This window comes from Vulpes vulpes, chromosome 8 (genome assembly GCF_048418805.1).
Source record: "Vulpes vulpes isolate BD-2025 chromosome 8, VulVul3, whole genome shotgun sequence".
NCBI classification, from domain to species: Eukaryota; Metazoa; Chordata; class Mammalia; order Carnivora; family Canidae; genus Vulpes; species Vulpes vulpes.
The window spans coordinates 58,322,099-58,335,143 of NC_132787.1; the positions used below are offsets into that span (position 1 = coordinate 58,322,099).

Genomic DNA, 13,045 nt, shown 5'->3' on the forward strand with positions numbered 1-13,045 from the left:
TAATGGTGTCCCTCTGGTGATATGTAAAAGGGCTCCCAATGATAGATTTCATTAGCGGAAATGGAATTTAATTCAATTCCACTGAACTATGTTGAGGTTTGCTGTGCTGAAGCACAGTGTTGCTATGGTATCTGATTTACTTCACAGTATGAAGCACATACTGTGGGATATTCTAGATAAATGTTACTTAGCTTCCACCCTGGTATATGAGCATTCTAGTCGAGGCTGCACTGTCTTTCTCTTTAGAAAGCCCATTCTCCAAAGGAAGCTCCTACAAGGATTTGAGTCATCACGGTCTCTTTCAACAATGCTTGCTATGCTTCTATCTGATTAAAATAGTGGCCTGCTGACTAGCAGTGATGACTATGAAAAAATGGGCTTTCTCTGACAAAATTAAAGATACTCAAAATACATGAATTAGCTCAATATACTTTAGAGACATTCACTTCCCATCTGTGAATCTCTGAGATAATCAGTGTGTTCTGTATTCTTTATATGGGGGTGATGCCCTAGGGCTGAAACCCCTCCTTGTTCCTGAGACAATATGAATTCTGGAAGAGTCTGCCTGCTAGATGCTGATGAGGAGGGGAGGTAGCAGTACCATCCCTGTGGAAAATTGGCATTTTTCTGTAGTGACCTGTTGTGCAAAAGTATTCAGAACCACAGAGCTAGGACTTCTCAAGCCTGCAAGATATTTTATTTTGTGCTTCTCTGATAAGAAATGTGTTAATAAATGTTTCTACATGTGGCAGAATTTGGCCTTTGATCCACTTTCATTGTAATGTGGTAATGGACCTGTTGGAGGGCAGACCTAAGGCTCACACCCACTGCAAAATCCAATGGGTGTAATAAACAGAACAAGAGCCTTTCAGAGAAATGGCTGATTCCACAGCTGGGATGGGAGGGGGTGTGAAAGATCAATCTGGAATATCTTGTAATGCCAAAAATGTTTTAAGTGCTCAAAGAAACCCCAAAGTGATAGACACATCAAAAGGGTTTCTCTTTGCCTCACATACCAGAGACTGGGTGCTGGAGAAGACAGCAACTCAGAAATGCTAAAAGGAATGACAAAAGAAACCCCCAACAAAGCTTGCTCTCTCCAGCCAGAGGCCCAGGAAAGGGGCAGCCCAGCAAGACAGAACACTTTTAGACAAGAACTGCTTTATTCCAGCCAATGACCACCACAAAACAAAAACAAACAAATAAAACTATGGCCACACCCCAACCACAGGAACAAAGACTAAGTGGGGAGCTTAAATATCCTCCCCAGCTGGGCAGTAACAAGTCACTGCACTTCACTCCATTTGGATGTGTCAGAAAAAGACAAGCAGGGAGCCAGCACTTTCATTCGTGCCACCTGCGGTGAGGAGCCCTCCATATCATCACCATCACCACCACAACCACTACCACCACCACCACCCCTGGTGTCAGTGCAATCACATGGGGAGACTGGATTTCCACCACCATGAGATAGTAATGAGGCACCCCTCTCCTCTCCCTCTGCCAGAGCTATGTCTGAGAAAGTCAGCTAAAACAGGAAGATTTAACTAAGACCCAGAACCACTTAACATAATCCCCTTGACTTCACGTTAATACCTGAATAATTTGTGATACCAACAACCAGGAAATAAAATCTCAAAGTGGAACGAAAAAAGATGCTGAGATGATGGAGACGTCAGAACTATTTGAGAAGAAAGTTAAAGCTGCCATCCTAACAGTGCTTCAATGAGCACCTACAAACATGCTCAAAACTGATGTCAAGAGACTCAGTGAAAACACAGAAAGTCTCACCAAATAAAGAGAATATATTTTAAAAAGAACAAAATGGAAATTTAGAACTAAAAATATATATATATATATATAATGTGTGGGTTCAACAGCAAAATGAAAGGGACAGATGAAAGAATCAATAAACTTGGAAATAAAACAATAGAAAATATCCAATATGAAAGCAAAGACAAAACCAGACAGAAGAAAATGAACAAAGCTTCAGAAATATATGGAGCTATAACAAAAGAACTAATATTTTTGTCATTGGAGTTCTGGAAGGGAAGGAGAAGGGATAGGCTAAAAAAAAAAAAGGAGTACTTGAATAAATAATAGCTGAAAATTTCTCAATTCGTCAAGAACCATAAACTTACAGATCCAAGAAGCTCAGTAATCCCAAAGAGGATAAACTTGAAGAAATCCACACCAAGAAAAATCATAGTCTAACTTCTAAACACCAGTGACTAAAACACTAGAAAATCTTGAAAGTCGCAAGAGGGAAATGTCACCTTCCCTATAGGAAAAAGACAAATCCAATAACAGCATATTTCTCATCAGAAGCCATGGAGGCCACAAGAAAGTGGCACTGGAGTTTTTAAATGCTGAAGGAAATGAACTGTCAACCAAGAATTTTATTACCAGTGAAAACAAGAGATGAAGAAGAAACCAAGATATTCTCAGATGAAGGAAAACTAAGAGATTCTGTTGCCATCACAACTACCCTAAAACAATGGCCATTGGAAGTTCTCTTAAAAAGAAAGAAAACAGGGATCCCTGGGTGGCGCAGAGGTTTGGCGCCTGCCTTTGGCCCAGGGCGCGATCCTGGAGACCCGGGATCGAATCCCACGTCAGGCTCCCGGTGCATGGAGCCTGCTTCTCCCTCTGCCTGTGTCTCTGCCTGTCTCTCTCTGTGTGACTATCATTAAAAAAAAAAAAAAGAAAAAAAAAGAAAGAAAACGTAAAAAAGAGATCTTGGAATATCAGGAAGGAAAACGGAACTCTATAAGAAAAAGTTGTGATAAATACAACAGACTTTCCTTCTCTTGAGTTTTCTAAATGATGTTTGATGGTTGAAGCAAACATAATGCTCTGTAACGTGATTCTAAGAATATGCGGAAAATATTTAGGACAATTGTATTATAAACAGAAGGCGGCAAAGGAATGTAAACTGAGGTAGAATTTCTGTATGTCACTCAAACTGGAGATCTGACAACATCAGTAGACTGTGGTAAATTATGTATATATAATGCAATGCCGAAGGCAATCATTAAAAAAGTGATACAAAGAGATACACTTAAAAACACTATAAGTCAAAATAAAATACTAAAAAATGTTCAGGTAACCTACAGAAAAATAGGAAAAATTAAAGAAAAAACCAGAGACTAGAAAACAACAAAAAACAATAAACTAGAAGAGGTAATTTCTAGCATATAAATAATTATATTAAGTGCAAATTATCTAAAAACACAAATAAAGACTGACACTGACGGGGTGGATTTAAAAGTTTGACCCAATTCTATGCTGTCTACAGGAAACGAACTTCACACATAACAGTACAAAAGGTGAGAGTAAAAGAGGCAAAAATACATATCATGCTAACAACACTAACTGAAGAAAGCAGAAGTGGCTAGATTAGTATCAAACCACATTTCAGAACATAGAAAATTAGCAGGGACATAGAGGTACATTATAAAATGATTTTTTTAAAAAAAGTAAATCCACCAAGAAGACATAGCAATCACCAGTATATGCAGACTAAACAATAGAGCTATAAAATATATGAAGAAAAAACTGTGAACAGTGAAAGAATTCAGCAAATCTACAATAATAATTGAAGACATAAATACTCCTTTCTCAACAATCTCTAGAACAACTAGGCAGGAAATCAGTAAGGATACAGAAGAAATCAACAATACGATCAACCAATAGGATCTAAACAATATTTATAAAACACTCCACCCAACAGCAGAAGTTGGTTGCAGTGTCAATGGAACAAACCAAGAGGACCAGAGCCTGAGTCGTAAGAGAAATCTCAACAAATTTAAAAGAATGGAAATCATACAATGTCCTCTGACCATAATGGAATCAAACTAGAAAGCAGAAACAGAAAGTTAATAGGAAAATCTCTAAACACAGGTAATTAAATAAAAGGCTTCTAAATAATTGCTGGGTCATAGAGGAAGTCTTTAGGAGAAAAAAAATAAATTGAGCTAAATGAAAATAAAAATACAACATATCAAAATTTGTGGGACACAGCTAAAGCAGTCCTGAGAGGAACATTTATAGCACTAAATACTTATATTTGCAAAGAAGACAACTCATTAAAAATCTAGGCTAGCAAGTCTATAACCTAAAAAAGAAAAAAGAAAAAGAAAAGAAAGAAACCCAAAGCAAGCAGAAGAAAGGAAATAATAAAGGTAAGAGCAAAAATCAATACAGTTAAAAATAGAAAAATAATAGGGAAAAAAATCAATGAATCCTGGTTCTTTAAAAAGATCAATAAAGTTGACAAATCTGTATGACAGACAAATAATTAAATCAGAAGACACAAATTACCAATATCAGGTCATAAAAGGGGAGATTTCATTTCAGACTCTGCAGACATCAAAAGGATAATAAAGTGATACACTGAAGGACTCTATACATAAATCTGACCACTTAGAAGAAATGGACTAATTCCTTGAGAAGCACAAACTGTCACCACTCACAATTCAAAACAAATCACTCCAATATCCCTATAACCTTTAAGAAAATTGAATTCATAATTTTAAAACTCCCAAAAAAGAAATCTTAAAAAAAAAAAAAAAAAAGAGCCCAGATGATTTTACTGGAGATTTCCACCAAATATTTGAAGAACTAACACCAGTTCTACCCAATCACTTCCAGAAAATAGAAAAGGATGGAATACTTTTCAATTCATTTTATGAAGCTAGTATCCGATACCAAAACCACATAAATGTTCAAAAAAAATAAAGAAAATAAGAGATCAATATCCTGTGTGTATACAGAAGCAAAAAAATTTTTTTTTAATTTTTTATTTATTTATGATAGTCATACAGAGAGAGAGAGAGAGAGAGAGGCAGAGACACAGGCAGAGGGAGAAGCAGGCTCCATGCACTGGGAGCCCGACGCGGGACTCGATCCCGGGTCTCCAGGATCCCGCCCTGGGCCAAAGGCAGGCGCCAAACCGCTGCGCCACCCAGGGATCCCCCAGAAGCAAAAATTCTTAACAAAATACAGCAAACAGAATTCAGCCATATATAAAGAGGTTATACCATCCAGAGAGGCAAAGCTGGCTCAATATTCAAAGTCAATCCAGACAATCCACCGTAGTAGAAAGGAAAAAAAAAATCACATGATCATTGCAATTGATGTAGAAAATTGCAAGTTGATTTATTTGACAAAATTCAGTTCCTATTTAAAATAAAAAAAATTTGGAATTGGGGATTTTCTCAACTGAATAAAGAACTTTTACAAAACCTATAGGCAACATTGTATTTAACAGTGAAAAACTGAATGAAGCTTCCCTGTAGCTGGAAACACACATGGAATGTCAGTTCTCACATTCAACACAGTGTTGGAGGTTCTAGCTGGAGCAATATGGCAAATAACGAAATTAATAGCATACAGATTGGAAAGGGAGATTTTTGACGTGATTATCTAGAAAATCTAGTGAGTTCAGCTATAAGATTGACATGTAAAAATCAATATGTCTATATATTAGCAATGAACATGTGCACATCAAAATTTAAAACACAATACCATTTACCAAGACTCCAAAAAAGAAAATATTTAGGTGTAAATCTAACAAAACATGTATGTACAGGACTTAGATGCTAAAGACTAAAAACACTGAAATCAAAGAATCTCTAATTATTATTATTATTAACACATACAGTACTCACAGCATAGCAAAGATGCCAGTTCTCCTCTAATTGATGTATAGTTTTAATGCGACTCATATCAAAATCCCAAAAAGATTTTTTGTAGATATAGAAAAAATTACTCTAAAATTCATATGGAATGCCCAAAGAACTATAATGCTAAAACAATTTTGAAAGAATAAAAGGGAATCAATCTACTCGATTCCAGAACTTACTATGTAAGTAAAGTAATACAATTAAACTGAGATGAATCTGTAGAGAATCATGATGAATAAGAAAATCCAATCCCCAAAGACTACACACAACATGATTCCATTGTTATAACATTCTGAAATGACACAGTTAAAGTACAGGAGAACAGGTTAGTGGTTACCAGGGATGTGGAACGAGTAGGGAAGGGAAGTGGTTGTGGCTAAACGCATGCAAACACTCACACATACCCCCATGAGGGACCCTTGTGGTGATGGAAATGTTCTGCGTCTTAGCCATATCAATGTCATTATTCTGGCTGTGATATTATCCTATGATTTTGCAAGATACCATTGAGAGAAACTGCATAGAGGTTCACAAAATTTTTCTGTATTATTTCCTGCAACTGCATGTAAATCTACAATCATCTCAAAAACTTTTGTTTTGAAAAAAGGACACAAAAGTCAGCTTGAAGAAGTCCCTAATGGTAACCTGGGGGTAATTTGGGCACCAAAATAATAAACGTAAGAAATTATAAGTAATTGAAAAGAACAGAAATCTCTAAGTACATACTAGTGATAGATATGTAGGTAGGTAAGTAGGTAGGTAGGTAGGTAGGTAGGTAGATGGATATGGATAGGCAGGTATACAAACAGATGAGGGAGAAGAATGGGCTTTTGCTTACAGCTGAAAGCAGAATGCCATGGAAATCTTAACAAAACAAAACAAAACAACCAAGCTTATAGATACAGAGAACAGACTGGTGGTGGCTGAGGCAGGGGCTGGGAGCCAGTAAAATGGGTAAGGGAGTTCAAAGGACACAAACTTCCAGTTATAAAAAAATAAATCCTGGGAATGTAATGTGCAGCATAGTGAGTATAGTTAATAATATTGTAATTGCATAAATATGCAAAAAAAGATGCTAAAATGCTAAGAGAGTACATCTTAAAAGCTCTCATCACAAGAAAAAAAAATGTTAACTATATATGGTGGTGGATGTTAACTAGACCTACAGTGATCATTTCCTGCAGTGCATTCAAACATGAAACATGTTGTATACCTGAAAGCGATACAATGTTATAGGTCAATTACACCTCAAAAAAAAAAAACAAAAACAAAGGCAGAATGCCAATTGGTAAATACGGAGAAGTGCTAGAGTAAGGAAATCATTTTGCAACCATCATAATCTAGCTTGGCTTACAAAAGAATCATCCAAAGATGCTAAATTTGGAGTGGGGAGATTCTGATAAGGAATAAAAACTTTGCATAATCTTAAAGTGATTCTCCATAGATTACTTATTCCTTAAATGAAAAGGATATTAACTGTACAAGAGAGAAATCAAGCAATTCCTGGAGTGGATGATCAAAATTATCACCGAAAAGGGGCAGATGGGATAGTGTATGCCCAGATGTGATCCAGAAGGACACAACGTTACTTATTACTATTCTGACTTCAGATACACAACCTTAATGAGAAATTATCAGACCCAAAATGAAGAACATTCTTGTTTTTTAAAAGAGAGGGGTTATGTACTCTTCAAAGGTATTAGTGTCATAAAAGGGAAAAAGCTGAAGGTAAGAAGACCCAAGGAGTCATGACAATCAAATGTAACATGTGACCCTAAAATGGAATTGAGTATAGGATGGGGAATCAATGCTACTGAAGATTGTATTGGATCAAGTGACAAAACTGGGTACAGGTGGTCTATTTTTTTTTTTAAGATTTTATTTATTTATTCACGAGAGACACGCAGAGAGAGAGGCAGAGACACAAGCAGAGGGAGAAGCAGGCTCCATGCAGGGAGCCTGACGTGTGACTCAATCCCGGGTCTCCAGGATCACACACCCTGGGCTGAAGGCAGTGCTAAACCACCGAGTCACTCGGGTTGCCCCTATTTAACTATAGAATCAATGCTAAATATCTTCAAGTTGATTACTATGGTTATATAAGAAAATGCCCTTATTTTCAGGAAATACATGCTGAAGTATTTGGGCATAAAAGAACAACAGTACTGTATATGGAACTTTCAAAAGGCTTTAAAAAATTGACATGGTGGGGTACCTGGGTGGCTCAGTGGTTGAGCATCTGCCTTTGGCTCAGGTCGTGATCTCAGGATTCTGGGATTGAGTTCCGCATCCCGGGATCGAATCCTGCATAGGGCTACCCGCAGGGAGCCTGCTTCTCCCTCTCCCTGTGTCTCTGCCTCTTTCTGTGCATCTCTCAGGAATAAATAAATAAAATATTTTTTAAAAATTGAGATGGTAATGATAAATGAAATTATAGGATATAAGGGTATTCTCTGCATGAGTCTTAAAAATTCCATTACTTTGAAATTACTTCAAATTTTGAAAAATTTAAGCTCTTTGGCTACTATTACCTATCAAAAGGAACTAGGAAATGTGCATACCAACTTGGATTGGATAGGTTCCCAAAACGTACAATAATTAAGAGCATAGGCCCCTGAGTTAAGACATATCTGGGTTCAAATCTAACTTTGCCCCTATAAGATGACCTGACCTCAAGAAGTCTCCATTTCTTCATCTGTAAAATGGGGAAAATAATGTTATCTCACAAAATCATTTTGAAAGTTAACTAGGTATTATGCTATATGTTGGCAAACTGAACTCCAATAAAAAAATATACAATAAATAAAAAATAAATAATACAAAACAAATGAGTTCAGTACTGTAAACTATCACAATGCCTGGCATGGAGTCACCATTCCACAATGTCACTTGCTATTTCAATAGATTATTGGTGGTGGTACTTGGTTAGTACTTGTGATGATGGTAGTGTTCCAATAGGCCCAGAGATAAAAAGATAACCAAATCATGGTTTCTGACCTCAAAGGACTTAAAAAATAGAGTTGAACCACAAACTAAAGTATGTAACATGAGTGCAAATAAGACATTAGTGGGGTGGAAACAAGCATATTTACTTCTTCAGGGGAGTAGATTGGGAAGGACTTTCCAGGGAAGAAGACAGTCAAGGTGAGCCATAGAGGGTAGGTTAGTGTATCACCAGGTGGACACAAGGGTGAGGTGAGGGCATGCCAAGGTTAGTCACCTACCAAGATGACCGGTGGGCCAAGTGCTCAGGGCCTGTGTGGGACAGAGGTAGCAGAGGGAAGTACAGATAGGGCTGGACCAAGCTGTAGAGGGTAAAGGGTCTTGAATGCACCACCTGGTATGGAATGGGTTTCACAGCTTCCTGTGTCCAGTGGGAGAATCACTGGAGGTCCTGAGTGTGGGGCGACATGACTGGACTGTTGTCAAATAGAAATATACCACCTGGGCAGTTGCTCGAAAAATCAATCCAGTAATTATTCCTTCGAATGGAAACTCTTAAGAAAGCCAGGCAAATACTGCCTTCATGTCTCTTGTTTGCAGCACGTCCCACTCAAACGGTGATAATGAAAATAATCAACAATAGGTAAGACAGCTGATGCCATGGTGCAGGCACACACACACAAGACGCACATGCACACAGAGAAGAGGATGGACATCTGGCAAGCCCTCTGGTAGCCCTCAGGGGAGCAGCCAAATGGATATGGGGGGAGCTAACTAGCATGGCAGTCCACACTAACTGCTGGAGAGGGTTGTGGAGGCTCCCTGCACACCAGGCATCAATCTCATAGTTACTGGCTCCGTGATTCCAAGGCCTGGGCCCTGGTGGCAGCAGGCAAACGGGCAGCTTGTTGGAAGCACGCAAAGAACTGGGTATTTCCAACTTTTTAACAACCAAAACACATGCTTGCCACCTGAGCAAGAGCCCTGACCCTCTTAGCCCAAGGCTTTTCTTTACCAGATGATCTACCTTCAGCTTGTTTTACCTCAAGCTGCCTCAGCATGCACCATCCTTACCTTTTACCTCAGGCTGCCTCAGCAGGCACTTCCTCAGCAGAACCATATCGACCACAAAGCCTGCCCTGAACATAGAGCCTCCTGCCCCCACGAGGCCGTGCCATGTGCATCCTGTGCTGTACCATCCCCGGGCCCCACATGGCCTCCACATGGGACTGGCCCAACACACGGGGCTGCAGGTGTTGTACATGGCCATAGCATCTCCCTCTCTTGACCTTGTTAACTTGGGGGTAGGTAAGGGAAAAAAATATGCAAGTTTGGATTCACTTTTTCAAGGGAACTATAACGGGCATGCGGCTCTGCTGGAGTTGGCATCTTACTTCATCTCACCAGTTTGGTAAGGCCCGAAGGAAAGAGGATGTGTTCTCACAGGACATCCTCCTTGAACTCTCAAAGTCACTAGACAGCATCTGAAGATGTGGCTGACATCTGAAACACCAGCACAGGAAACAGTTCCGTGTGGACGGGGAGAAGCGCTCCTCTGGCCGTCAGAAGGGCCTGCCTTTGTTTTGCCATCCCCCCCAAGCACCCCCCTCTGCTGTTACCTCGGAGGCAATGGACGTGAAGCTGCTGCTGAAGTGCACGTGCTTGCGGACCTCGCTGCCGTTGGCCGTCAGCAGCCAGTGCCCCAGGGCGCGGTCGTCACCTGCTGACAGGTTGCCGTGGCTCTGGTTGGGCAGGAGCTCGGCCAGGTCCCAGCGGTACGACGGCGTGGCCCCCACCAGCGCGATCAGGATGGCCTCCGTGGCCACATAGAGCTGAAGGAGCAAACACACAGAGCCATCGCCGCTGGAATCACAATCAGCAGGCTTGCGGGCCTCACGAGGCCAGTCTCCCGCCTTTTGTGTTTCTAGGAGCCACAGAAATGAGACGGGTCAGAAGCGAAGGAGAGAAACATGAAAAGGAAGCTTCCCAATCTACCACCGACAGAGTCATCAGCGATCTTACTTGTAAAGCACCCTAGGCTTTTTCGGGGCGGCGGAGGGAATTTTCTTCTACATTTGAGATACCTCTGATGCTCAGGAAACAGCACACAGCTGGTTCAACCCTGGAGAAGGTGTGTGTGGGGGGATACTACCGGCTCTGGTTTGGAAGACTGACATTCCAGCTATTTCCCCTCAACACTATACCCTCCTTTCAGGTAAGCAGGCACAAGAGCCCAAGAGTATCTTGGCTTTGACTTCACAATCTAAACAAAACCAACTGTGACATAAATGTCTCAGAAAACAGCATATATATAGAGAAAAATATATATATATACATACACACATATATATACACACACACACATATATATACATAGTAAAGAAACATATAGAGAGTATATGCATATAGAGAAGAGAGTATATACAATGTATATATAGAGAGCATAAGAGTATACAGAGCATAAACAGAAAAAAACACAGAGACAACATATACAAAGATAGATAGATCATATATATAAGGAGAGTGAGCACCAACGAAAATACTTTATTAAAGCAGGTAATCATAATATGTACTTGAGTAGATACTATTTTATTTTATTTTTAAAGATTTTATTTATTTATAAGAGACACAGAGAGAGAGGCAGAGACACAGGCTGGGGGAGAAGCAGGCTCCATGCAGGGAACCCGATGTGGGACTCGAACCTAGACCCTAGGATCCCTCCCTGCGACAAAGGCAGACAGACGCTCAACCACTGAGCCATCCAGGCGTCCTGAGTAGGTACTATTTTAAAAACAGTATACAACTTACAAAATGTAAAGAAATTCAAAATCCCAGTAATGGATACTCACTTTATAACCCTTAGCTCTACTTAATCATTGTTCAATCTAAACATTGTTGCACTCCCACAGCAAAAAAAAAAAAAAAAAAAAAAAAAAAATCATTCACAAAATTTTATTAAGCACATATGCCACTTGCTTCTGATTGTTCTGGGCCTGATAGTGATTCACAATTGGGTTTATAAGCTGTTGCGCCCTCTGCAGCCTTTTTATGCCAGGAATTTCCATTTATATAAGTTCTCATTGTTGGATGATGATTTCAAGCTGCAGATGAATTAGGAAAACACAGAATTTGTCTGTTCCAGGGCAAATTATTTCACTAAATGAGATAATCTTATTTTTAGAAATTATCCCTATTAACCACAAACCTGGTATCTTAAAATACCTTTAAGCAGATAAGTGTTTCCAAAATACAAAGCTGTGATTTCTCCACAGCATACAGTAACAGCCCCACTGGATGGATGCACTGACTGAGGAACAAAGAGTTGGCGACTTGCCAACAGCTTCAACAGTCCCCCCACCCCCCACTATTGGTGAACCTAGAGCCTCTTCCACCACACTCCATAGGGGCATATTCAGTTGTTGGGTGGATAAGCTAAAACACCAAAGGCAAAATGATTTATCACAGGCAGATGACAGAATTACTGTCAAGGAAAGAGAAAAGAAGTCGTGACATTGTATTTGTCAGAGCAGAAAGCTAATGTAAAACCCAAGGTGTGTGATTCTTGCATTCAGGGAAAGGCTGCGAGGATGTAAGGCAGCCCCTGTCTATTTTGAGGCGAATGATGGTGGGCCTCTCGAGGGTCAGTCTGCGTGGGTGATTTATTGTAGAATACAAAGGAAATCATGTTTCTGGATTTATATTGCTTCCTGGCCTCCATTTGCATACTATCAAGGAAGTTTTAGAACAGGAGGCAGTTTATAAAAATAAAAACCTTAATAATTACAAGCACAGATAGCACATTTAGCAGCCACTAGAATTGCAAAGCCCTTTGCATGGTTTTAGCAACTTCCCCTCCTTCTTACAATCTGCTGAACTTAACTGATGGGTAAAGAAGTGAAAAATTATGGGGCAAGGGAATGCTGGAGATGAGGCAAAACACATGTTCAAAACACAGCCTTCAATCAGGCAAAACAAACTATTTTTGTTCTCTCTATTTTCTCTCTATGCTATTTTCTGCTTTTGTTCCTACCATTCACTTCACCTGGAAAGCACTTTGCAGGGTCCAGCAGAGTCTCTGAACCTTTCCCTTCCTCCCACCCACCCTTCTCTCCGACCCTCCAGAAGCCCTCTCCTGCTTCTGCTCACCCCTCAAAAGCACCATCCTAGACTTTTCTTAGAGACATATCCTTTCCTTCACTCCATTATATTTATGTGTTTGCTCATCTTATTTTTTCCTATTGGAACATTCTGTCCCTGAAGACAGGATCTTTGTATGATCCAGCCCTGGGCTTCCAAAGCAAACACTTCACCTTCTAGATACATGATAGTACACACTCAACAAGTGAATGAATGAATAAATGACCAGGATCCAATGCTAATAACAACAGCAAACATTTCTTTAATGCTAGTTATGT

General features: G+C 39.7%; 1 protein-coding gene across 6 annotated transcripts in view; it reads right to left on the reverse strand.

The window, feature by feature from the left end:
• Positions 1-13,045, reverse strand: part of SLC22A15 (solute carrier family 22 member 15) — a 90,073-nt gene that overhangs the window by 62,593 nt on the left and 14,435 nt on the right. For all 6 annotated transcript variants that reach the window (XR_012003065.1, XR_012003063.1, XR_012003064.1 and 3 more), the window contains exon 2: positions 10,250-10,462. Coding sequence is in view for 3 of the 6 variants with exons in the window: in XM_072766800.1 (XP_072622901.1) it covers positions 10,250-10,462 (213 nt within the window). In the remaining 3 variants the exon portion in view is untranslated. The remainder of the gene's footprint in view (positions 1-10,249; positions 10,463-13,045) is intronic.